The 26144-nt window shown below is 45.0% G+C and overlaps 1 protein-coding gene across 1 annotated transcript in view; it reads right to left on the reverse strand.

Annotated features, from left to right (window-relative positions):
• CACNA1I (calcium voltage-gated channel subunit alpha1 I) overlaps positions 1–26144 on the reverse strand; it is a 148482-nt gene that overhangs the window by 17033 nt on the left and 105305 nt on the right. The window contains exons 8-25 of the mRNA XM_042837747.1: positions 25068–25374; positions 23288–23691; positions 16004–16155; positions 15236–15421; positions 14151–14268; positions 13522–13677; positions 13019–13109; positions 11146–11348; positions 8985–9401; positions 8036–8136; positions 7005–7128; positions 6110–6178; positions 5027–5211; positions 4580–4706; positions 3400–3525; positions 2858–2947; positions 1762–1981; positions 566–717 (exon numbers count right to left, since the gene is read on the reverse strand). Of these exons, the coding sequence (XP_042693681.1) occupies positions 566–717; positions 1762–1981; positions 2858–2947; positions 3400–3525; positions 4580–4706; positions 5027–5211; positions 6110–6178; positions 7005–7128; positions 8036–8136; positions 8985–9401; positions 11146–11348; positions 13019–13109; positions 13522–13677; positions 14151–14268; positions 15236–15421; positions 16004–16155; positions 23288–23691; positions 25068–25374 (3228 nt within the window). The remainder of the gene's footprint in view (positions 1–565; positions 718–1761; positions 1982–2857; positions 2948–3399; positions 3526–4579; positions 4707–5026; positions 5212–6109; positions 6179–7004; positions 7129–8035; positions 8137–8984; positions 9402–11145; positions 11349–13018; positions 13110–13521; positions 13678–14150; positions 14269–15235; positions 15422–16003; positions 16156–23287; positions 23692–25067; positions 25375–26144) is intronic.

Raw genomic sequence — 26144 nt, forward strand, 5'->3', positions numbered from 1 at the left:
TTGCTGGGAATCACACCCCTGAAGCTGAGAGAGGCTCTTTTCAGAGGCTTTACCCCTTCAGCTCCTCTTACAGGAAAGAGGTGGCTGGGTGACCACACAACCAGCCAATCCAGTCCTCGCATCTCAGATCATATGGCAGGAGAACCAGAATTTCATTTTGAAATCTGATGCAAAGCCTGAAGCTCCCAAGGGCACTGCTGCTTCCACCACACCTCTTGTTAGGGTCCAGGAAAACATACCAAGTAGACTAGGCAGCTAAATTTGGGTGACCCACTTATCTCATTAATAATGTAAAGCACAGAGACCTAATTATATAAAGCTTTCTAGGGACCCTACTCTTGCTTATGTACCTAATCTCTCTTCATTTCAGGTGATTACAGATCTCTAAGTGGGGGCTGCCTTTCTAAGCACATACCAAATTCCTCACATATCTCTGCCTACTATATTAACTCTTGCAACACATCAACAGTATTTTTAGACACAAGCATCCTACCTCTTCTGGTAGACAGTGAGCATTAGAGAGCTGTAGCAAAAGAGCATAATTACTCTCCGCGATCTCACTCACCACAGGTTGGTTGTAGTGCTCCAAGGACATGGTGACCACGTTGAGGCAGATGATGAAAGTGATGAAGATGTCCAGATAGTGGCTCGTGCAGACCGAATGGATTAGGAGGCGTATGGGGCAGTAGGTAGCATAGTACGGCAAACGCTGCGCCTCTTCAGTGGAAAGAGGAAGATGGGGAGAGTTAGGAGGAAATTGGAAGAAAGAGAGGGATGGGTAAGAAACACTGAGGAAGAAGCAGGCATAAAAGTGGTGATAAATGTTAAAGTCAAGGGAATGAAGGCGAGAGAGAGAAAGGACTGAAAAGCATAGGTAAAAGAGGGCATAAGAGAAAAATGAATCACAAAAAAAAGAGGAAAGTAGAAGGGGGGAGAAAAATAAATGGAATAAAGAAAAGAAAATCAATGCTTGAAATCTGTCAGTCTATGTTTTGTGGGAATGGTGCTAAATCAGCATTTCATGCCTCAACAAATTAAGATCATAAATGATAAAAGGGAGCAGATGGTTCCAGGAGAGGCCCCAGGGTGTCACAAGAGAGAGGTAAAACTGGAGCAGAGGAAGGGAAAGCATGCCTATGGGCAGTGAATGGAAGAAAACCATCAGTCTGGGGTAGTAGGGAAGATATCTAGGGGCAAGTATGCTTTTGCAATTTTTGTTTAAAAGTAATACAGAAGAGAACAGATAAACCAGGAAGAGGGCTTACTTCACTTTAGAGGGCCTGGGACCCCAAGAAGTGACACTGCAACACCAACAGAAAGAGCCAGGAACAAAACACAAGTGTCTTCCTCTTTTTTTTTCCTCTCTCTTTTCTTGAAATTTTGGTTTAAACACAAAGTATAACTTCAGTCTTCTCCCTAACACTAGTTGAGGTTGCATGAAGCCCAGGAGGTCTACTGAACTATGTATGTCCTGTGCTGACTGTGCATACCAACATGTACACAGGTATATTTTTGGTGCACCTTATTTCCCCGGGGGCTGGATGCTAAAACCTCATGGCTTCCCCAGCACCATAGCTTCCCAACAGACTTCATCAGCCACCCCCTCTTCCCCAGACCACTGGTGTGGTGCATAGCTGGGTGGCAGTGACGCAGGGAGGAAGGCTCAGAGCACGGCCAAAAGCGATGCATTTTAGAGACCGGCCCATCAAGAAAGAAAAAGAAGAGGAGAAGGTTTTTCTCAGAAAACCTTGGCCTACGAACCAACCAAACACTTAGGCTGTGCCTTACTCCTTCGCTTCTTCTCCAGTCGCCGCAGGCGCTTCTCCTCTCGCCGGCGGGCCTCCTCAGCCTCCTGGTGCTGTCGGCACTTGTGGAAGTTCTCCACCACTACCCCCACAAACATGTTGAGCACGAAGAAGCTGACAATGAGGAGGAAGGAGATGAAGTAGAGGAGCATCCAGGGGTTGTTGTTGGTCACCGGCTGGAGGAGGAAAGGCTGTGATCAGATGGGTTCTGGTACAGAAATGGTAGGGATTGGTACTGCCATGATGACTGGCTGCTGAGAAGGTGGGGTGGGATTATGAAAATGAGAGGAGTGGGATGGGAAGAGCAAGAACTATGGACAGTAGTGCATTTTGTGCAGAATTTAAGAGGTAAATAGAGCATCAAATCCAAGGTTCAGGCCCACGGCTGTGCAGCCAAGGGCAGGTGCCTAAACCAGCACTATCAAGGTCATAGCCTTAGCAATGGAGGAATGGTGTTATAGCAGGCAGCAGCCCAACAGTCTCTTCTTATGGGGTATTAAAGCAACCATCTGTGGGCCAGAAGGGAGGCAGCATGTTCAGAAATGCATATGGCATTATTGCTCTGTTGTTATAAAGTCCTACCATGTGATCCAGACTGGTTAGAGGGGTGAGAATTACCACAGACACTCACTACATGGTCATAGAATCATTAAGGTTGGAAAGATCATCTAGTGTAACCATCAGTCCGTGCCTGTGGCCACTATAATCCACGTCCCTCAGTGCCACATCCACACGGTTGTGGAACACCTCCAAGAACAGTGATTCCACCACCTCCCTGGGCAGCCTGTGCCAATGCAGCACTGGTCTTTATGAAAAGAAATTTTTCCTGACATCCAGCTTGAGGCCATTACAGTCACAGCTGCACTTCACTGCATGGGCTTGGCACAGCCTGGACTACTTGCAATGGGAAGAGCGAGGGATTGAGAAGGGCCCTAAAAGGAGAACCTGGCTAGAGGGAGGTGTCCAAAGCAGGATATTAGAGTACACTCTCACCTTACTAGCTACTAGCTGCAGGAAGTGAAAAAGGTCTTTTTGCAAGGATGTATTCATACCTGCTGGTCAACAGCCACAGCATCTAGTCCATTGTACATAATATTGACCCAGCCATCCTTGGAAGCCAGAACAAAGAGAGACATCAGGGCCTGCAATAAAAAAGCAAAGCAGATGTGGAGCAGGTGCATCTGGCAGACTGGGAAAAATAAGCGAGTTTTTACGCTCTAACACACACAGTGTTGAAGTACTCTTTCTGCCCGTGTCTCTGCACATATCAAAACCTGCTCCTTTCAGTGAGGAAGAGGGGGGCGGGGAAGGGATAGGAAGCCAGATCAACCAGGGGGGAGAGGTCATGAAGAACATCTGCTTCACAGCATGAGCTAAACAATAAAATCAAGCTCTCTGCTGCCACCCTTTTCTTTCCCCACTACCTGTACACATCATCCTGTTACTAAACCACCAGCAACAGGCTCTACATGGATACACGTACCAAATAACTGCTTTTCCTAGCCCTAAGATCAGGCTTTTCAGGCACTCAGAGAGGTACATACAGGAGGAGAGCTGAGTTCCCATCAGAGATGTGGGCTGCAGGCACACTCACCTGTCCCAGGTTGTCGAAGTTGTACTTGTGGTGCACCCACTTGTAGTTGGCGGCCATGCAGTCAGACCGGTTGGTGATGTTCCTGATGTCAACCCCTAGGCAGTGGTAGAACTTGCCCTTGAAGAGCTGTGGAAGGGGAGCAACTCCATCAGTTCCTTTCCCTCCAGGGCTCACCATGCATCTGGGATGTGCAGAAGCTCCCAAGGAAGTAGGTGGGCTGCAGGGTTCCCTCGAGGAGAGGTATGAGGGAACAACAGTGCATTATACAGCACTGGTTGATACACTGGTAAGGAGATAGGGCCAATCCTGCAAATTCACATCTGGCTTTTCATCTTACTGTACTGCTCCAGGCAGAAGTGACTGTAAGTCCTTGCTATCTGACAGCTGTTAGGGCAGTATTCTGGAGATCCAATTAAAGCCATTAGCCTAATAATCTTCTATTCAGCCACTAAGAGCAATCAGCCCTCCCTGTCTCCCAGTTACCAAGAAAGCTGATGGGAAAGAAAATCATGTGTGGGTAAAGAACCAGAAAATACATCCCCTGCTTCTCAGATACTATTTTTTTTCGCAAAGCTGCACTGCTCTATCTCTCTGCCCAGGGCTCCCTTCTCCATATGGAAGGTACTGGATTGTGCATTTGTACAGATGCATAAGAGCAGACTAAGTAAAGCGCATTCCCTGAGATGTAAGTAACGCCCACACCCTCGCTCCTCTCACCAAAAATAAAGAGAATTAAATAAAAAAATAAGAGGAGGATGTGGGTGGACTTAGGGTTGATAGCAAGGGGGAGGAATGGAGCTGGCTGGAGGCAGGGTTCCTGCAAGTAGGAATGGAGCTGCTTGTCCTTGCTGTGTGGCATGGATGTGTCCAGTGAGCCAGCTCTGGGCTCTTCCTGTAACACTGACCCAAACCCTGACCCAATCCTGCCAGGCATGCACAAGCATTAACTCATGTCTTGCACATTCAGCAATGTTTGCACTCGTTGAAGAGCTGGAAGCACTTGCCAAAGGCCATGGGGACACTTCAGAGGGAGACATCTCATGGGGCTGAGCAGCTGCAGAAGTTTCCCAGCTTGCCTGCTCTTCCTGTTCAGTTTGCTGTGCCTGTTGTAGCTGGGGGTACAGGTGCCCATGGTAGGTATGGGAGTACCAGGGCTGTTTGAGGGCAATAGGAATCCTACCTGTACACCCAGGATGCCAAAGATGATGAAGAAAGCGCAGCAGATGAGGACAATGTTTCCTATGGGCTTGAGGGAAGAAATGAGTGTTTCCACCACCAGTTTGAGGCCAGGGGCTCGGCTGATGACTCTGGAAGGAAAGAAAAGGGAAGAGTGACAGACAGAGCAGGAGTGTTTGGCCACAGATGAGCATTTTCAGCAGCAGAGGGCCCCTGCTCTCCCTGTGCAGTGGCCTGTCATGGGGAAACACTCCTACCAGGGCTCCAAATCCTCTTTTATCCCATGGGTTGGATGTCTGATGAAACATCTCCATGGTCAGAGCCATACGACTAAGGTCTGTGGACTGTCAAAGACCACCCTTTGACCATTACAGTGGGGTCTGAATCCAGGACCCTTCCTGGGGGGACCAGTAAGAAGGAGGAGTAGAACAGAACGTGGTAGGACTCTGACCGGAGTGGCCGTAAGGTGCGCAGTAGCCGGAGAACCCGCAGCACCCCTAGGATTTTGGCACCACCAGCAGAAGCCACTGAGACCACAATGTCAATGAGAGACACGAAGACCAAGAAGCCATCCAGGACATTCCAGCTGCTGCGGAGATAAGCTTGATCCCCAAAATACAGGCCTAGAGAGACCACCTGCAAGAGAAGGAAGAGGATGGGGTCTAAGTTGGTCCTCCATGTTGCTTGATAGAGGACATCCACAGAAGAGGGGAAGACTGTTGAATGCTTATCCCCTCCTTGCTCCTAATGGAGCAGCAAGGACTCATTCTGAATCCTATAATCAGTCTCATCACCTTTTCCTTTTGAATGGAAGGCTATGAAGGAAAACGTCCAAAGTGGTGGCACCTAACACTAGAAAAAAAGCCAAACTCTGGAGTAGCATTTCACTATGATTGCCATGGTGTCTTCTCACCTCTTCTTGCGCCCCTGAGCAACAGAACTCTGTAGAGGATGTTCCAATATCACATACCTCCCAGTACAGAGATTAATTTCATTTTAAGAGCTAGAACCAGGAACTAAAACCCATACTCTGGCTCCTGAAACACTCTAAAAATCACATCAGTAGTTTAGGAATGAATTTTAGGGAGTTCTGTGTCAGGCTTCTAGTTTTGAGACTTACTTTCCCCAGTATTTAGTCTCTTTCCTCACCACAAGTGGATTAGCCAGATTTCTCTATTGTTGCAGTGACACCTACTGAATAATTATCTCAGCTAATGGCAATTCATTAATATCATTGTAATTACTCCCTCTCTTGCTCCAGGAGGAAGGGAATGGATTTTTGATATTATTATAGAATCCATAGCTGAAGTCTAGCTATTCCTCCCAGACACCTAGATCCCTTTGGTTTTAAAGCTCAGGTTAAGCATCTCCTCCATGCACAACCAGAGGGGACTTAACTCCCCTTTACCAAAGCAGGGAGAAGGACTGGGACATCGAAAAAATGAGAGATTTTGGAAAAGTGCCGAGCAAACATGAGCCATGGTATTCCTGACACTGGAGAGAGGCTCTGAGCCATTCATTTCCATTAACTTACCTTCAGTGTCATCTCAGCTACAAAAATTGCTGTGAAAATGTAGTTGGACACAGTGAGAAAGATTCTCTCCTAGAAAAAAAAAAAACAAAAAAAAAACGAGAGAGAGAATGGCTTTAAATGTATCTTCTTGTTAGTCCATGAGGCCCCTGTGGTGAACTTGATATCTTTTTCTTTCCTGTGAAGGGTCTGAAGGTTGGAAGAATAAAAGAAGCACTCCTGGCAAAGGTCAGCACTGACAGCTTTGGGCTCGCAAGCCTCAGCTCTACCCCACACCACAGCTGGCACAGGATGCCATACAGCTCTTGTGAATAGGATTTGCAATGCAAAATACAAATCTGGTTCCTAGGTGCTTGCTGCCTCACTCTGCCATGCTGCTCAGTCCTAATCTACTGCACTGCCCTGGGACTCCTTTCCAAAGAGCTGCTGAACACTGACTGACTGCTGAAGGGTGTTTAAGTGCCACAGAGTTGAGGGGTCAACTAAGGAAGAGATGCAAAAGAAGTCACTTGTCTGCTCAGTCTCCTTTTTGACACGCCAGTCTGAGCCATCTCCAAAATGGCTCAAAAGCAGCATATGTGATGATATACTGCACGTGAAAAGTACTTCTTTTATTTCCCAATCCCTGACCATTTGGCAAACCATCTCTTAACCATGGGACTCCATCACTCCCCAGAAGGGAGCAAACTTGGATTACCCTATTATAAAGGAGATTGACACATTATAAGACCCTGCAGGGGAAGAATATATGATGTAAATAGCTAATGCATGGACATTTGAATAGATGGAGTTATGTTTAATGTTAAGTTATGTCCAAAGGCCATTATAGTACCAGGAGTGTCTACACACCTCTGTCAGACATTGTGTTAAAAGGTAGATGGGAGGAAACAGTGCTCACCGTGCTTCTGTGTTCAATCTGTGGTCTCTCCAGTGCAATGGTGATGCAATTCAGGAAGATGAAGGCCAACACAACGTAGTCAAAGAGTTTGTGAGCAATGATGGTTTGGCAGAGGAGGCGAAACCTGCAAAAGAGTTCCAATAGGTACCTGTACCTCAGGCAGAGAGAGGTTAGAAGCTAGAAGCATGGAAAATTGAGTGCTCGATAATGAGTTTCTGGTGTAGCAAACCTTTCCAGATTCACACTCGGACAATGAGGCCACATCTTGAAAGCTGAGGAGGGGCAGGTAATTTGGCTGTTATGGAGAACACAACTCCGCCTGCTCTGAAAGACAGAGTGTCCAGGTGTCACATGGAGCAAAGAGTTCTCCTCCATGGGCTGTAACAAAATTCCCTACTCCTCAAGAGGTGATGGCACATTGTTAAGAATGCTGTTGGCTGGGGTACCTGGGCATTTTCTCCTGGTGGGAAGACCCTCTAAGTGGGAAGAATATATGTCTAAATACGTGTGGGTTGTTTTTTTTTGTTTTTATATGTGTGTTTGTTTGTTGTTGCTGCTGTTATTTTTCTTTTCCAGCAAAAAGATTTCTAATGTTGCCCTAAAGGGTGTGATATTGCTGATAAGTTGGCAGTAGGACTGAAAATGGAATGGAGAGGATGTCCTGGTACCAAGGGAGAAAATATCTGTCTTATGGACTCATTAATAATATATTCCTTCTCCTTTTTGGTTTAATGTCAGTATTCCCTGCCTCACTTTGCTATAAATATTTATAGTTACAAAAGAAAAACAGGATGTTCCAAAGGGAAGGAAAAGCACAATAGGCATTTAGGATTCTTGTCCTCTCTCTCATCTTCAGAATCAAGGAAGAGAAATGTTGTTTGACTGTAGAAGGAGAGACGAGGAAGAAGAAATGCATTCCCGGATGCTGAGTTCAAAGTTACAATCTAATGTCCAGCTCAGGGAAAGCAAATGGCACAGCAACAAAATCTGTCCCATCTTCTCAACCCTTTTACTGAAAAAACTGCACAAACCTGTTTTGTGGAGAGAAGAGATATATGGACCAGTCTTCCCGTAACTCACACCAGTCTGGCTTATAGACTTCCATCATCTTCCGGATGCGAAAACACAGGCTCTGGAGGGATGCAGGAGAAGCAAGTGTCACTGGTTGACTTCTCGTTGTCTAACAGAGGCACTCTCACTTTCTCATGTGATCCCCAAGTACCACTATCAGGTGTTCCTCCCCACGTGTGCTACCTGCCTTTCTTTAGCACCTGGATGAGGGAATGGACCCAAAGAACAACAAGACACTATAGAGGAGGTAGTACTTCTTTGCCAGGTCCTGTTCACCTCTCACCTTCACATTTCCTCCTCGCATCATTAAAAAAAAATCTGCTGGTCTCCTATTTACAGGTGGATGTTGCCCAAAATAGGGTCCCTGGCTCTATTACATGAGTATGATGTTTCCCCAGTACCTCAGCTGAATAAGAGGCAAGGACAGAACGGTCTTCTGCTCCCACTTGGACTCAGAGTTGATTTAATTTCATATGCACTGTCTTCCACCCTTCAATATGCTCACAGATTGGGTATGGCAGTCTCCCAGGCTGACACAGAAAAACACACTTGCCTTGTCTTTTATGCATCTATTTCCAAAGCAAAGCCCTTCCTTTTCACAAAGCCTGACCTTTTCTAACCTGTGACAACCACTGGCTGCAGTACTCTGAAATAACAGCCCTCAAATGCCTATGCATCATCTCTACTCTCTTCCCACCATCTATCTGCACGACTGCCTTGTGGGCAGCCTGACAATGCAGTGTGGGCTTGTCTGGACCCACCTACATTCAGTGACATCCTCCACCTGTACTTACAGCACTTCTGCAAGCTCTCCCATCCATATGGCAGGGAGACTGAAACTTGAGGACAGAGTTGGGGTTTCCCACAGCACTGCATTGTAACCCCAGGTTCCCCACACCAAGTACTTACGTAGTCTATCTCTTCATCATCCTCTCCCCGTTCCTTGCGGTTGTTCATTTTTGGAAAGATCTCTTTCGCAATACTGGGCATTTTGCCGTTGCAGTCTTGATGTTCACTGCCCCCTGATGTTGTCCCTGGCCTACAGGTCCCTCTGTGGCCAGATGGGATGGAGGCCAACTCTAGTAGGTCACAGGAGTCTTTGTTGTCCAGAGAGAGCGTCCGGCGGTGGTGAAACACTCTCTCTGCTCCATCCAGCTCCCTGTCTCCTGCCCTGTGCCTCTCCCCAGACAGGAGGGACTCATGCTCAGCAGAGGGAGGTTTGTGCTTCAGGCTGTGTCCTCGTGCCAGGCTGTTCCAGCTGGAACGACGGCTCCCCCAGGCCCCACTGCGGCCCCAGGCACCGTAGTGGGAACTGCGAGAGCTGGACTGTAAGAGAGTGGGTTGGGACTCAGCCACACAGAATTAGGGAGGGAAGGCACTGCTTTGTGGCAGACATCAGATATCCCCCCAGGGGTCCTAAGCCATGTGCACCCTTTTTTACCCCTCAAAGAAGATGCATAGTGGGAATGTAGCTGTAATTGCTATAAATCTAACAACAAATTAATAATGAGCTAGCAGGGGTGTTGGCTGTGATCACTTTATAGCACCATCTGTGAGCAAGGCACTTAAAGGGAAGGTAAATAATAAAGCCAAAGGCCAGATGCCTGATGTTGTTACTTATATCAGCACAAAGCAAGAATAAAGATTTCCAAAAATCTGATTGGCAGCATTTTACACAGCCCTAGGGTAAAGAATAACACAAGGTACAGGGAGATGGATAATCTGACACAACACCTCTGAGCACAGTCTTCATAAAAAGAAGAAATGAGAGAAACAGGCTTGTTGGTTACAGTCTAGCTCAACAACATCAGCAAGTTACCATGTAGTACATGGCTGTCAGCTCTCCCTTTTTAGAAATAACAGGGGCATGAATGCTTCCACTATCAATGCACCTCCTTCAAAACCCATGTGTGGTAGTGTGTAGGGGTCACAGAAGCTTATGTTACAAGGTGGGCAGGTTTGAGATGTGTTGACTGGACAGTTAGCAGTGTTTGGAGAAGCACTGGGGGAAAGCAGGACCTGATATGAGTAAGTTCCAAGCCAAGATTTCTCTATTCATTATAACAAAAGGTTCCAGAAAATGCATCCATTATGGGACTCTGAAGTTCTGGCAGCACCTGGACCTTTCTATGCTTTCAGTTCACTCAGGGCGTGACTTTTTGTACTGAGCAAGAGGACAAAACATGGAATCACAGAATCATAGAATTCTGGAATCCTTATAGTTGGAAGGGATATTTAAAGGTCATCTAAACCAAGTATCTTGCAAAGAATGTAGACATCCATAGCTAGATCACACTGCCTACAACCTGGCTAGCCTCGTCTTGAAAGTCTCCAGGGGCAGGACATCCACCATGTCTCTAGGCAACCTGTTCCAGTGCCTCACCACCCTCACTGTAGAAGACTTTTTCTTTATATCTAACCTAAATCTCCTGTATTTTAGTTTGAATCCATTTTGCCTTCTCCTATCACAACAAACCCTATGAGAGAGTCTGTTCCCTTCTTTCCTGGTGCTCTCCTTTAGACACATCCACAGCTAGATCAGCTTGCCCAGAGCCTGGTCTCCCTAAAAGAAAAGCTCTGTCCCCATGGTGTTCCCCATCTCTCACCAGAAGAATATAAAAGCTGTAACCTACACTCAATGGAATACTGATCAATAACCTGCAAATATAGGTCAATAAGGTCAATAGATCACTCAGAGGTTGGTGAAGCAGTGGCACAGGCTGCCCAGAGAACTTCTGGATGCCTCATCCCTGAAGGTGTTCAAGGCCAGATTGGATGGGGTCCTGGGCAGTCTAATCAAGAGGCTGGCAACCCTGCCCATGGCAAGGGGCTTGGAACTAGATGATCTTTGAGGTCCTTTCCAACCCAAGCCATTCTATGATTGACTGACTGATCTAATCTGGAAATACAGATGAATTATGTGAACTGTCTTCCTATGGGCAGGCAACGAGGTTGTATTACAAGCTTATAGCAGCAATGCAATTTTTCATAGTAATCCAACAGATGATGAGAGAAGGGCCCTTGCACTTCAAAAGAAGGGCATGACAGATGTTCCTACTCAGTCACTCACCAAAGAGCGCTGATCATAAGTCATTCTCCCCAGGGACATCACACTGCTCTTCCGGGAGCCAACAGCAACACGGATCTGGTCAGGCTGCAGGGAGTTGCGTGAGGAGTTGGAAACTCCCCCAGCAGCCACTGGAGCATTGGAAGAGGGCAGGGATGGGTCCAAGTGGCCATTTGGTGTCACAGAAATTGCACAAAGTTTGGGATCTGGATGGAAAGATGGAAAAAGAGGGAAAAAGAAGGAGGTTGGTTCCTCACCACCCAGTGATTGTTTCAACATCCAAACTGTTGAGCATGTTAGCAGCTAACAGCGTGTTAACTGTTTAGCATCAGTCATCATTCATTCCTTTTGATTTAGAGTGCAATGGCAAAAATAATGCAATCTAGCAAGACTTTGAAATGTTCTCTTCAGTCTCCAAAACTGGCTGTTGCTCTCCTGGAGGCTAGATGGTTGAGCAGAGTGCTGGTCAGGAAGAAAGGCAGAACAGAACAGCCTGTCCTACACTGGGCCTCTTCAAATGACTGATCATTGACCATGAAGATTCAGGGCACCTTTGAGGGCTGTGTTTGCTGCTGTGAAAAACCACTGACATTTGTCAAGATGGATGGAAAGGATGGGATGCTGGCTTTTAACTCCTGAAGGGACTGGAGCAATCATTTTTGTTTGACCTATTGCATAATGGAGGTCACATACCATTGCCTGCACTCAGCGCCACTGTCGTGAGTACACCAACAGACTCTGCAACCTTTCTTCTTTCTGCCCTTTTAGGAGTTTAGCTGCCTACACTCAAGATAAGCCCTGGCACAGCGTAGCTATGCAACTCAGGATCATACTGCTATGAAAAAATCTAAATTGTGAGAATAGGCTGTGACAAGCAAGCCTGGAGTCGCTGCTCCTCACCACAGAAGATACATTCAAGCTCAGACCCATGCCTATGATCCTTGCCTGGGTTATGCTGTGAATATGCTTCTGCCCATCCTTACACCTTCTGGATGCTGACTTTGTCTTGCTGATTGAGCTTGTTGACTCCCTGTTGACTTGCACGGCAGACTGTGAACCACTATTAGAATTCAGATACCATCAGCAGACCTGCCATGCTCACGTGTCCGAGTCTTATGCCTTTGTTGGTGTGGTTCCTGTCCTGCCAACTTGGTTGCTTCCCCCAGCTCCTGACTCACTATTCATACTCTTGCTGCTCCCTGCCACCTAGTCCTGCCTGAAGTATAATACATTTTGCAGAAAGACCTGCAGTATTCAAGGGGTGGAAAACTTACCCAGCAGTTTGTGGGTAGACTGTTCCAACAGTTAATTATCCTTCCTTAAAAATATGTGGCTTTTTGCAGTCTGAGTTTGTCTAGCTTCAGCTTCCAACCTTCACAATCTCATTATGCTTTTTTCTGCTCAATTAAAGAGCCATCTACCATCAAAAATCTCTCCTTATGGCCGGCATTTACAGAGTATGTGATCAAGTTACTTCTCCAGTTTCTCTAAGCTTCATTAGCCTCACACTATGAGGCAGGGCTTCCAGATTCGCCTGAATCCTTTTTAATGTGTTGGTATCCCCTCTCCAAATGGGGCCTCCAGATTTGGACATGGTGTTCCTGAAATGGTGCCCCCAAAGCTGAGCAGGAGTGCCATCTTCTCACTCCTCTTTCCTGTTTTTAGGCACTCAAAAACTGCTCCCTTTAGCTGTCACTTTTCTCAGGATGCCAGTGCAGCTCCAAAATTTCCACATGTAACACCACAAACATTAAGTTCAAAGCAAAAGTAAGGTCTGCCTTGGAGGTGGGAGCCAATTTTCTGCCAAATCTGCTTTCAGACTTCCTACTAAGCAGCAATGGGATATGGGCAAATGAGATAGTTTGAGCTATCATACCTGAGCCCTCCTGGATCTCTTGGAACTGATCTAACTCTTCCATGTTTGACGAACTCTGATCTTCTTCTGAGTATGATCGGTTGGCATCACCCTGTAACACACAAATCAAGAAAATAGGAACTCAAACAGAAAAGGCCACTTTTTCTTGTATTTCATTGTTGCCAATCTTCCTTGGCAGCCATGCATTACCATGACCACCAGGGAGTCCAGCATGACCTGTGATGGCTGAGACACTGCATTCTTGCTTTAGGAGATGGAAAGGACCCACCGTAGCTGGTGTAGCATGAGATGGAAATTGTGAATTCCCTTCTGGATGGTTTGTCTCTTTCACTGCAAGGATTAATACTGTCATCTGTTTTTTTAAAGAAGCCCACCCTGAACTTAAGAAGGAGAACAGCAGAGGTGTGATACTTTGGGGCTCCTTCGCTCCAGTACCTGCCAAATATCCCTTTTAAGCACCTCTCTTCCTTCTCTCCATGGGATTAGCATTGTTGATGACTTACCTCAGCCTGAAACCCCTCCACGAGGATGGCCACCAGCAGATTGAAGAGCACATAATTGCCAAATGTCATAAGAGCCACAAAGTAAAGGGATGCCCATGGTGACGTGGAGGCCATGCCATTATAGAGCACAACATTCCAGTCCTCCTGGGTTAATATCTGCAACCAGGAGCAGAAATTATGTAAACATGAAGGAAGAATACAAAGAGGATTCCCAAAAAGGACACTGGAAGCATACACTTTAGAGCACATTAGGCCTTTTAACTTCCCCATAACCACACAGCTACTGCCCATTGCTATTGTCCAGTATACTGATACTGCCCCAGTAATGCTAGCTGAGCAAAAAGAAACAAGAACAAACATGAGGGCAGCCATGTTACGGGTGAGTTTTAAACACAGGTTTTGTTGCTCCAACAGAAGTGATCTTTGCAAACTTCCTATTAGGAAGGAAGGAGCCTCTCTGTCTGAGAGACACCAGTCACTAAGTCACAGTATACAATTGCCCTTCCTTTGATGTTGCATACTAAAGCCTTCAGTGCCATCAGAAATTAAGCAATAATCCACAATGAGAAAAAAAAACTCATGATCCTGGTGATTGCTTTTTCCACCCATGAAAAACAAAGTAGGCTCACCTGGAAGACAGTGACAATGGCCCACAGCAGGGAGTCAAAATTTTTCCGATCAGGAACTGTATCACCTGTATCCGTCCTCAGGCTGAACTTGCAACCAAAGATGTGCATTCCCAAGATACTGTTGGGACAGGAATAGGAATTGATGCCAAATTTAAATATCTCTGCCATCACAATCAACTTGTCAGAGTGACACTCCATGGCAATTAATCATAGAATTATTCGAGATGGAAGAGACCCTTAAAGGCCATCTAGTCCAAATCCCCTGCAATGAACAGGGACATCTACAGCTGATCAGATTGCTCAGAGCCCCTCCAATCTGACCTTGGATGTCTCCAGGGATGGGGCGTCCACCACCCCTCTAAGCAATCCAGTGCTTCACCAACATTATAAAAAAAAACTTTTTTCCTCATATCCAATCTAAATCTGCCGTTTTTCAGTTTGAAAGCAATTGCCCTTGTCCTATCCCAACAGACCTTGCTAAAGAGTCTATCTCGTTCTTTCTTATAGGCCCTTCTTTCTTACATAGCACACAGGTGTTAGAACAACACAGACAGACCACTGGGACTTATCCATAAAGAAAGCTATGTGTTGCAACCCTATAGCTTATCACAAAATCTCACTTCGTATCTGCACCGCCTCAGAGCCCACTTAACGCCTTCAGACCTGCTTTCTCCATCATTCTCATTTGCTTTCTTTTGTCTTCATCTCCCTACTAATGCATCCATAAAGTCCACTGACAAATTTTCTTGGGTGCTTCCTCTAACCCTTCTGCCAATCAGCTTCCAGGCTGAGGTCTTCCTGCAGATACTACTGATTGCCATGAGACATCACCTGTCCTGCAATGGGACATTATGTTCAGCACACACATTTGGTGGCAGCATTTCTCCACCTCACCATAACAAGTCTTCAGCTACTGAAACCAATTTAGGAGAGCAAGAGCCTCAACCTCTTGAGCAAATGTCTGCCAATGCTCCCCAAGCCTAGAGCCATAGACAAGATGAGCCACGTGCTCACACACTGATGTTCACAGCAAAATGAACTGTGCAGTGCCTCCTCAAAACACTGCAAGGCAACTGCCTCCTCACCTGAAAATGAAGATGAAAAGCATGAGAAGCATGCAGAAGGTGGCTACGTTGTCCATAGTCTTCATCAGCACCACGAGCTGGCGGCGCAATGCAGGCATGAAACGTACCAATTTCAGCACACGCAGGAGACGGAATGTCCTCAGCACTGAGAGGCCCCCATCCGACTGACCAATGATCTCCCAGATGCTATGGCCAAGAAAGGCCCAAGGAGCAAGAGGAACAAAATGAAGAAGAAGTGAACAAACAGCAGGGAGAGAATAACAATTCTGATCCAAGTTATCAGCTCGGCATTGGCAGCATGTGTATGCAGGTCAGAGGGAAAATTTGTTTGAACAACATATAATTAGAAATATATACTACAGGTTTGCCTTTATGTGTAGAAAGCGGCATTTCTACTTTCTTGAATGAGGGAAGGATTTCAGAACTAAGACCCAGCAAGACAGGTCCTTCCACCACACATTAAACTACTGTAATATCCTTCATTTATGTAGTCTGAAAGATATTTTGCAACCAATATTTGTTGTGGACTTGCAAGACAATCATGATGGCTTCCATCCAACATAAGTAAAAGTGAGGGACAGAAGCACTCAGAATTGTCGAAAGTATTGGGAATACAGTCTCTCAATCCTTTGCCTTATGAATCAGTTCATGCCCTTATTTTTCTGTTAAAGCTGCTAACTTTTTTTTGAAAAGGCACATGAAAACATGCAAACTTTGTGGTGCTCTCTACTATATGTATTTCAGTTGATACCCAAGACCCCTTATCACCTGATGATGACGATGATACTGTCAAAGATATTGTAGGGGTTGCGAAGGTAATCAAAGAGACCAAAAGCAGCAAGTTTCAGGATCATCTCCAGGGCAAACATGCTTGTAAAGACAACGTTGCTGATCTCCAAGATGTTGGTCAGTTCCTCTGGCTGGGGAGAAAGCAAATTCAGGGTCAGAACTGAAAGAGCCCTGAAACTGAGGTAAATAAAATGCCACCATTCCCATTCCCAGGGGACAGGCTCGGTAGTGAATTGTGAAGAACCATGAGTGAGATAGAAGTGAGGCTGGGCAGAGTCGCCTTTCTGTTCCAATTCCTTCCCACATTTACTACCCTCATCACAGATATTATGTCCCTAACAAATTAGTTTGCAGCAGTTAGGGAACTATGCAGCCATTCACATGAACCAACTTCTTCCACATCCTATTCTAAGCTCTGGTTAAAGGCTGTGTCACTGTGTGAAAAGAACTTTGGTATTTTTAAAGCAGGGCAAAAGTGGCTGATCTGTAGTTGGCCTCTTCCATCAAAGCTTTCTGCATATGTGGCACAATTATTTATTTATTTTTTTGAAAACAGTTGAATGTCAGAACACAGTTTCCCATTCTCCTCTAAACCTCACTGTACCTTTTCCGCTGTTTTTTTCCTTTTCCTTCCTCATCTTCTCTCCCCTAGCTCCCCATTAAATCCTTGGTATGTATTAGTTTCCTGGTCTTGTTTCAATAATTACCTAAGTGAATATCAAACTGTATGAGTAACAGCAAGGCCCACAGTGCTAACACCTACCTATAAAGGATAGGAACGGCAAGACAAAATGAGGAAAAGAGAGAGTGTAAGAGGAGAAAAACAGATGCACACGATGGAAATCTTCAGAGATGACACAAAATTACTGTGTTGAAAAAAGAGAAAGGAAAAGAAAAAACAAACCAAAACAAAACCACATAACCTGTCCCCATCCCTACCCCAGGCATTTTCTTCTGATGGATCTCTGACACATCTTTCAGCCCTTGTGAAACATTCTCCTCCAGCAGAGAATGATGTGTTTGTGCATAAGAGAGAAAGTGTTTTAATGACTCCATCAGTGAAACAAGTCTGAGCAAATTAAATTACTCCTTCTTTTGTTTTCTGAATTAATGACTTTTTCTTCACCATGTGCAGCCCTGGAAACTTCCCTGACAAGTTTAGCAAAGGGTCTACAGCGTTTCCTCAGCAATGGTGAAATGCTGTTTTAGGAGACAGAGGCTGCATCGATGCCATTTGTGAGGGACGCCATGTTGTTGCTGTCCTGCTGTGTGAAATAAAGGCATTCCCCATGCTGAATTTGGGATAGAAAAAGCACCTCTCAGCAAAAGTTGAGGTCTGAACTCCTCCTCAGAGCTCCTCTGGTCTGATTTTCCATGTTTACCTTGGGGCAGGTCTTTCACAGCCCATAGAAGGTTATATATTTGATGTTAACCTACAATGCCACTGAACCCAAGATCCATGCCTCTGTGGTAGCAAACAGAAGTCTCTCTGTTTTGTTATCATAAAATCATAGAATCATTAAGGTTGCAAAGACCATTAAGATCATCTAGTCCTACTATCAACCTGTACCTGGGACTGCTTTAGACCATGTCACTAAGTCCAACATCTACACTTCTCCATACCAAAATCGTGGCCAAAGACTGATCTCCTCCTTCACAATGGTCTGAGCTATGCCTGGACATCAGGGCACTGTTTTAATCATCACCTTCTGGTTTTGGGTCAGAACCTCCCCCAAAATATGGAGATTGCTCAGGGAGGACCCCCCAGAACCCTAAATCTCTCTGTTCTTGTCCCATACGAATAAATAGATTGGAAAGTGCTTCTCACAGTGATGTTGTGTCTACCCTGCGTCCATTGGTAATTTCATGCACTCTTCAGTGCAGATTTAATTGAAATATTCCATTTCTTTAAAAAAAAAAAGAAAAAAAAAAGAAAAAAAAAAAGGAGATAGCTCAATTTATACCCATAATTACATTTGAATAACAAAACCATCATGAAAATGAAGAAGAGAGGAAGGGAGATAAGAATGATGAGAGAGGAAGAATGAACAAGTGCGCAAGGGAAGGGAGAGATGAAGATCACTTTACCGAGAGCCAGGCAGTAATGACACCAGCTGGGAACATGAGGCCCATATGCTAAGCAGAGATGCCAATTTCAGCCTGATTATGTCGGTGAGAATGAGGAATGCGAAAAAGCAACAGGCTACAATGGTGGATTATCCTTCTCTGCTGTCCATGCTTTCTCTCCTGTGCTGTCGTAGGGAGCAATTGATGTTTGAAAAGCCATGCTTGCATCTCACTTACGGAAAAGGTCACCTGTTCTCCCATCTCTCCTTCCCTCCCTGACATCTGTTTCTCTACTCAAGTCTCCACCTGTTAATCTTTCTTCTAATGGGCTATCAATCAGACCCAGAAAAGCATCCTTCCTAGATAGAGGCGCAGGAAGAACAGGGCAGGAAAAGAAAGGAAAGAGAGACACAGGCAGCAAAAAGAAACTACAAAATGAGAAGGAAAAAAATAGCATAATGGGCTCCAAAAAGAAGGAAAGAAGACACTGTTAAAAACGAAGTAGGAAAGAAATACCAGCTAGGGAGGAAAGAGCAACACAAAAGAAAGGCACTCAGGAAAAAGAAGGGAAAAAGTGAGAAGAGTCAGCTGGAGAGGCACAAGGCAACACACACACAGGCGACAGGCAGATCCTGCACTGCAGCCGTTTCTAGAGATAGAGATAAATAGGCAGAGTGAAACAGCTATCAGCTAGGAGCTGGGGCTGCGTTCTGCGCAGGTATGCTTTCACATCTAGGTCAGCATGGTCAAGAATGACAGTGGATGCTGCTGAAGTGGGAGACTCTGGCCAGAGAAATGTGAACTTGATGAAGAGGGCAAGTGGACAGGAAAAAACAGGAGAAAAATGTCATTATCTGACAGCAGCCAGAAAGGTGTACATTATGGGAAAGGAAAGGCTGAGAACATGCAGACCACCCTGCAAGAGTTTATTCTACCCAGGAATAAATTGGCAACTGTCCTAAAAACAAAAGAGTAATTGATGTGATCTATGTAAACCAGCCCTACCAAACTCCACCTGCATGTCACTGCCTTTGAGAACATGAGAGAGAAAAATACATACACAGATCTCCCCATTCTGTCCATTTCTGATGATCAGAAGAGTCACATAAATCAGCTATGAAACATACCGGCTAGCTTTTACTTTCCCTATCACCACCCCACAACCAGATAGAATTTCATAATATTTTGTTATTCCCTAGTTTTACAAGACTGAAGTGATGTGGCTTCATCCAGCACCCTGGAGAGACTGTTCCATCATTTACTAAATGTCAGCATGATGAGCTGGCTTGGACACTTGCTGAATGTTTCTGACAAGCAGCAAATAGCAAAAAGAGAAGCAATAAGTGTAAAATATGAAGTAGTGGATCCAATAAATGCTGGTATAAAGGGAAATCATGCAGGCTAAAAGATATGAAGGTGTCTGTACATGAGGCTGGTTTAACTGGAAAACAAGTGATAGTTTCCTGATCCACACCTCATAAAGTATTGCTCTGATGTACAAAGGAATACTGGAAGTTGACACAACAGGAGGGAAATCAAGTTTCTCTGTAATTGTCTTAATGGCTACTAATGGCAAAGATGTGCGAGTCCAACAGGCTTAAAGAAATATATGAGAAAGGAGCCTAAGACATACAGCTGGGAACAGCCTTTCATCCTTGTGCTGAATAAGGAGAAAAGCGAGCTGCACCAGATCCTCTGAGAATACCAACAAAAATTAAGGCTATTTAAAGGATCCTTCTGGACAGTCACAAGCAGCTAATGTCTTGATTTTCTACACCGGATTTTAAAAAGCAATTCTTCCAAGCAGAAGCAGATCTGAAGAACTGCAAAAAGTATTTCAAGCAGGACTATGCTTGAAATGATGGATTTTTGCCTGTGCCATGTCCCAGCAATATCTGACGACCTAATACTAAGGGTATTGTACGTTATAATGCACACTGATGGATTTGTATAAACTAATCTGTTTACAAGTGATAACTTGTGATAAGCTTAAGGATTAAGAATGAGTCATAGCAATGCAGTTTGTTGATTTCCCTCACAAGAAATGTATACGGAGATAGGAAGGTGCCTTGGCCACACAAGCAGAATGACAGAAAAGACTTGATGGATGAGCCCAGTTTTAAGGTGATTTGGATGCTGAGGTTAAGTTTCCTGGCATAAAACAAACAGACAAAGCAAAACAAACAAAAACAACCACCAGACCAAGCCAAAACAAAACACAGTAAAAGCACTCTGTAAATATATATATATAAAAAAACTGTAACAGAATTACAGAATGGTGGAAGTTGCAAGAGACTTCTAGAGTTCATCTAGTTCAAACATCCCTCACTCAAAACAAACAAACAGATAATTCCAATTTATATTCTTCTTTCTGCTGATCAAGGCTCAGGAATCAAAAGTTCGATGTGCACATTGGCTCAGTCCTCAAGACACCTGTGTTTCTGATCCTGACCCCTCTGCCCAGCTCCTGCAGTCTCCCCCGTTAACCTGGTGGTTTGTGGATCACAGAATTATTGGGATGGAAGGGACCTCAGTGTCCACCCAGTTCCACCCCGTGGCTGCCACCCTGCAGCTCAGGCAGCCCAGGGCCCCATCCAACCTGGCCTTGAACCTCCAGGGATGGGGCACCCACAGCTCTCTGGGCAGCCTGTGCCACTGCCTCACCACCCTCTGAGTAGAGAATTTCTTCCTAACATCTGACCTAAATCTCCCTCTTTTAGTTTAAAGCCATTCCCCCTTGTCCTATCACTATCTGCCCATTCAGGAAGTCCAAAAAGTTGGTCCCCCCCCTTGCTTATGAGCTGCTTTCAAGTACTGGAAGGACATTCTTCATCTCTGGGCCACCTCATCTGTATAGTCCATGAACAACCAGAGCAACACAAAGCTGATGAACCAGACCACTCAAACCTGCAATACTTTCACACATCCTCTTTCCCAGACAGGTGTGTCCCTAGCAAGAGTCTGGGACTGTAATCTCTTATGCACCAGAAAGTCTAAGCTTGAAGGGTCTTTATTTCCATTAGCTCTCATCTGGGGGAGATTCACACGGTAAAGTAGCTGAAGCAACAAAAACCACTTCAGTCATAGGATGGTGACAAGCTGCAAATCACAGATCTCTATAAGCAGAAGGGTTTTGCTGAATATTTTTCTGTGAAAATATATTTTTCTATGAAAGAAAACAACAGGAAAAAAGAGAACAGAAGGAAGGAAAAGGAGGCAGTGAAGCATCAGATTGAGATATACCAACAGCAGTGCTTGAGAAACATGGAAGAGCAAAGGGAAATGTGTACATGCTTATGTGGTTTTGAGGTAACTTCTGACAGAAAAAGACCTGGAATTCATGTCAGAAGCTAAATATTCTTTTTAAAATAATCTTGTGCTAGGTAAACAGAACTCAAAGCACACATTTTAAATAAAGAGCTGCACCACATTTTTCAGTTACAATCAATACAGTAAACTATTTTTTTAATACTAGAAGCAGCCCACAGGACTGTGAGCTCTTCCTAGATACTTCTAGATAAAAAGTGATAGCATAATTTTAAGGATGTGTCATTAATAACCTGCTACCAGAAACCCTGAGGCTGCAGGCAGATCCTGCTCTGCCGAGGGCTGTACAAACACAGCAGAGGTGGCCCAGAAGAGCTTAAATCTGCACACACAATAGTCAGAGTGAATTCTCTACCTCCGGTTCAAATATTCTTCAGCTGAACTCTTACATCTTGCTATCTCCAATAACACTAAATGAACAGTGCCTCTCTCTGCTTGGTGCCTGCATCTTCAAAACATCAGTGGGCAGTTTTCACATTGTGCTAGGCTTCAACCCTTAGTCATCTCTCTGCTATGTGATAAATACATAGCTCTTTTTTATCTGTTTTCATGAATCAGCCTCTCCGGTCTCTTCTTCGTTCCCCTTCTCTGAGCTTCCAAAAGTATTTTTCTGTACCGGGGCATCCCGAGCAGTTTTGCAGTCTGTGATCAAATTAAGATTTCCCATCCTCGTATCAGAAATCAGCTGAGTTTTCTAAAATGGTCTAATGCTTGCAGTGTGGGTGGGATCCAGGCATCTGAGGCTTCAAATACTGGCTCAGCCACTGTGTTGCCTCAAACAGGGAAATTCATATACTCTGGGGCTCAGGATATTGAACTAGATGATCTTAGAGGTCTTTTCCAACCTTTATGATTCTATGATTCCATGGTATCTCCACCCTGATAGAGAACAGGGAAAGTCTAAGTGCCTGCTTAAACCACTCTCACTGTCTGTTTCTTTGCTTCCTGAGATTGTATTTGTGGCTAAAATTTGCCTTGGCTGCAAAATTCCCTGATGCAGTTAGCATCTCTGCTGTGGGCAAATCTCTTATTTCTTGTGATCTTGGCAGACAAGTGGGGTCAATCATGGCCACATTTAGACCAGCAGCATGGATTTGAAGGACAGATGTACATCTGTCCTTTAACTCAACATGCAATAGAACTGTCAGCCAGCAATGCAGATGCAAGGCCATGGGTACACTGAATACCCTCTCAAGCTTGCTCTGTACATCACAGGATAGACATAGCTTCTGTTGAGATGCCTGCAAACTATTGGCATGAAAAGCAGAACTGTCATCACACATGCTATCTATGCCTTGACTTATCTATCACTTCTTGCTGTCAGAGTAAAGGAAAAGCTCAAGCCATATGAGCCCCCAAAATGACTGGAGGTGGGAGGTGGTGCCTTCTTGTGCAGTTAGACAGCGCTCAGGCATCCCTTAATTAAGCTGGAAGGGCTAGCAAGCTGATGGATTTGAATTGAGATGCTGGTGAAGTGCCTGTGACATCCCGAGAGAGCACATTAAATTAACCAAATAGACTAAGGATTCAGTAAGCTAATGAAGAGAGAAATGAGAGAGAGAGATGAGGAAGATGGAAGAGGCAAGGGTGAAGGAGAGAGAAGCAGATGGAGAGAAAAGACAGAGAGAAAAATAGAGGGATAGAAGTAAGAAGGGAGAAGGAAAATAAGAGAGAATGAAAGAAACTGGGAAGAAAATGCTCAGAGACAGTGAAAGTGATTAGGTGCAGGGATAGGCAGGAAAAGATCCTGCTATGTCCCGAGGTACAAATTACTCAGTCTCTATCTCTAGCAGATTTTGCTGCTGCTTGGCCAGACCTTAACCCCGAGCATGACCCTCTGTCTCCCAGTGTCCATTCTGCACAACCTACCTGCTCGTGGTGCTCGATGCCCATGCTGATAGTGTTCACAAGGATCGCGATCATGATCCCACGGTTGAAGTACTTGCTGTCCACGATCCCTCGAAGCTTCACCCTAACTTCCCGCCACATGTCACTACAGAGCTTCATCCTCCCACCTTCTTCCACTTCTTCTTCCTCTTTCTCCAGTACTGAGGCACTCTGGTCACCTCTGCAGCCTTCTCCCTCTGCTTCACTGTCTCCTCCATCTTCCTGGTCTGAGTCAGCGCTGTCCAGGACAGACAGCCTTCGGGATGTGTCATGTTCCCCCCTATGGCATCGGGGGCAGTTGGTGAGATCAGAGGTTGCTGTCACAGCAATGGGCTGGACCAAGCCTTGAGGAGGGCAGTCAAGAGGGTTGTGCTGTTGGCAAATTCCTGGGGAGATAAATGATTGCGCTTAAAGGAGAAAGCTTTGTTCCCTCCAAAAAAATGCATCCAAGCTGGGTATGTTTTTGGCTTCTAGTTATTTAGACTCTGTAACTGGGCTTTTTTAGCTGTAAAGATGACTAAAAACTGGCAAATCATCTCAAGGGCAGCAATAAAAGCCACTGCCGCTGGGTGCTTTACACTGACTGGCTTTGTCACCAGAAGGCATGGTACTGCTCATCTGCCAGTGATTAGGCTCAGTGGGGGTTCACGAAGAACTGTTTTGTCTGATGCAGGAATCATAGCCAGAGATTTAGACATTTAAATTAAGTGGGAACTGAGGGAAAAATGATCAGGAGGGCTGCAATTGGCCTAAACAGTTGCAAGTGGGGTCCAAGAGTCCACGTGCTGAACTCAACTCTCTAAGTGAGGGACACTATGTTGGCAAAGTATTTCAAGAAGCCAGAAAAACCAATATGAGAACGGTTCCTCCTGATAGTCAGTGCACTCTGAATGAGAACAATTTGCTGACTTCAGTGAGAAAACCAAGTTCCTCAAACCTCCAGTTGTTCCTGGAAGATCAAACAGACACTGGAGGGATTAATCAATTAATTCATTAACTGCAGAAACCTTCTCCCTAGCAGGTAAAGAAAATGAAAGACTGAGCATGCAAGACTAGTTGAAGGAAAATCCATCTTTTCGCTTATTAACTGAGAGAATTTCTTACGATAGGTATCAGCAGGCAGTTAATACTAACTCTATAATACCATTTTTACAGTCACTTTTCAGGCCAGGAATCCAATTTAAATAGTATCTCATGTCTAATTTTACACAACAGGATGTGCTCCCATCAAGAGAAATTGTCTCCATTGCCCTAGCGCATCAAACTGACTTCAGTAATGCTTTTCTCCCTTGGCTCAGGGGACACTACTGCAATTCTACTGCCTTTACTTCTCAGCTGTAAACTCACTTTTGGAGGAGAGCTCTGGGAGACATGCTGTGTCACTCAGTACAATCCTTAGTCATACTCCTTCATACTCCCCTAATACATCTCTCTCCCTGGCTGTGATCATTCTGCTGCCCTTCCAGACCTGGAGCCCTTTCCAAGCCTCAGTCAGTGCCTTTAATGTTGTCCATTATGGTTTCAGGTCTGTGTTTCCAGCATTTCTGATTGATCATCTCTGTTTCCATTCCCACTCTTGCTGGTCACTCCCATCTTACTGGTCTGGTGCACTACCCATGACCTCAAGCTCAATTATCAGCATTAATTCTAACTCTGTGCTTTGTAGACCAAAGTCCTTTGGAAATACAGCAGATGGAGATGCTCCCAGTTACACACCCATTTCCACTATTGACATTTTCAGACTTACCCGTGCAATCCTTACTGTAGTGCCTTTGTTTTTTCCTGTTGGCACCTCGTTGGGCATCACTCGGCTCCACGTGGCCCTGGCGCCGGCTCTGTATGCTGTTGTACAGCCCAAGGGTGCGGCGTTTGGCTTTGCGCATGATGTGGCAGACATACTGGAAGATCTCCTCGTAGCAATCTCCGGGCTCCATGTAGCTGGCAACGGTGCTGGAGGAGAGGTACCGGGCCCGCTGCTCCTGCATAAGCTGGTGCTCCCGCTGCTTGGTTTCTGAGAACTGTGTGGCAATGACCACCAGACACAGATTGATCATGAAGAAGGAGCCCACCTAGGAGCAATGGAGAAAGAGGGACAGGTAATGTTGGTGTGAAGAAGAACATGTAGGAGGAGGAAAGAAGGGAGAGGCAAGGAAGGAGAACAGGAACAAGAGCTAACACCAGTCTGTTATAGAGATGGGATTTCAGAGGGAGTCAGGACTGGCTGAGCTTGGTCTTGAGAGATCCCTCAGTGTCACTTCCATGTAGAATTTAGACCTCTGAACTGAAATTCAGCAAACAGAAGCCCAATTTTTGGCTCTTCTGATGGGCTTTAGGAACTTCCGCAAGTCGCTTAGAACTTACCTACAATGCATTTGATGAAAATTGGGCTTTTTCTTCCCCTCTTCTTTGTGTTAAACAGAAGGTGGGAGATGGAGGATTGCATTGGCTTGCTTTCTCCTCTGCTTACTTTTTTAGTACTGGAAAAATCATGTGTTGTCATTTATTGCTTTGAGCTCTTGGAAGACATGTCAGTGTTCTCGAGAATTTTATTTATTTCTGTTATTTACGCCTTAATTCACTATACAGGGAGATTAACTTTGCTGAAATGAATGAGCTCTTGAAACCAGAGAAGTTTGCAAAAACTAATGATTTTGAGAAGGACACCAAACAATCTGTCAAAACAATACTTCCTTCCTCGATTTCTATTCTTCTGAATCTTTTGTTACCAGGCACGTATTTTCTATTATTTTATTTGTCTTCCAGTCTTTTTCAGTTTTCCATTTAATGTACAAAAACAACCACAGCCCACTCCCCCGTTTCTCAGAAATAAAAAGCCCAA

This window comes from Centrocercus urophasianus, unplaced genomic scaffold, assembly GCF_019232065.1.
Source record: "Centrocercus urophasianus isolate 14NV4802_14NV808 unplaced genomic scaffold, USGS_Curo_1.0 seq_73, whole genome shotgun sequence".
Lineage (NCBI taxonomy): Eukaryota > Metazoa > Chordata > Aves > Galliformes > Phasianidae > Centrocercus > Centrocercus urophasianus.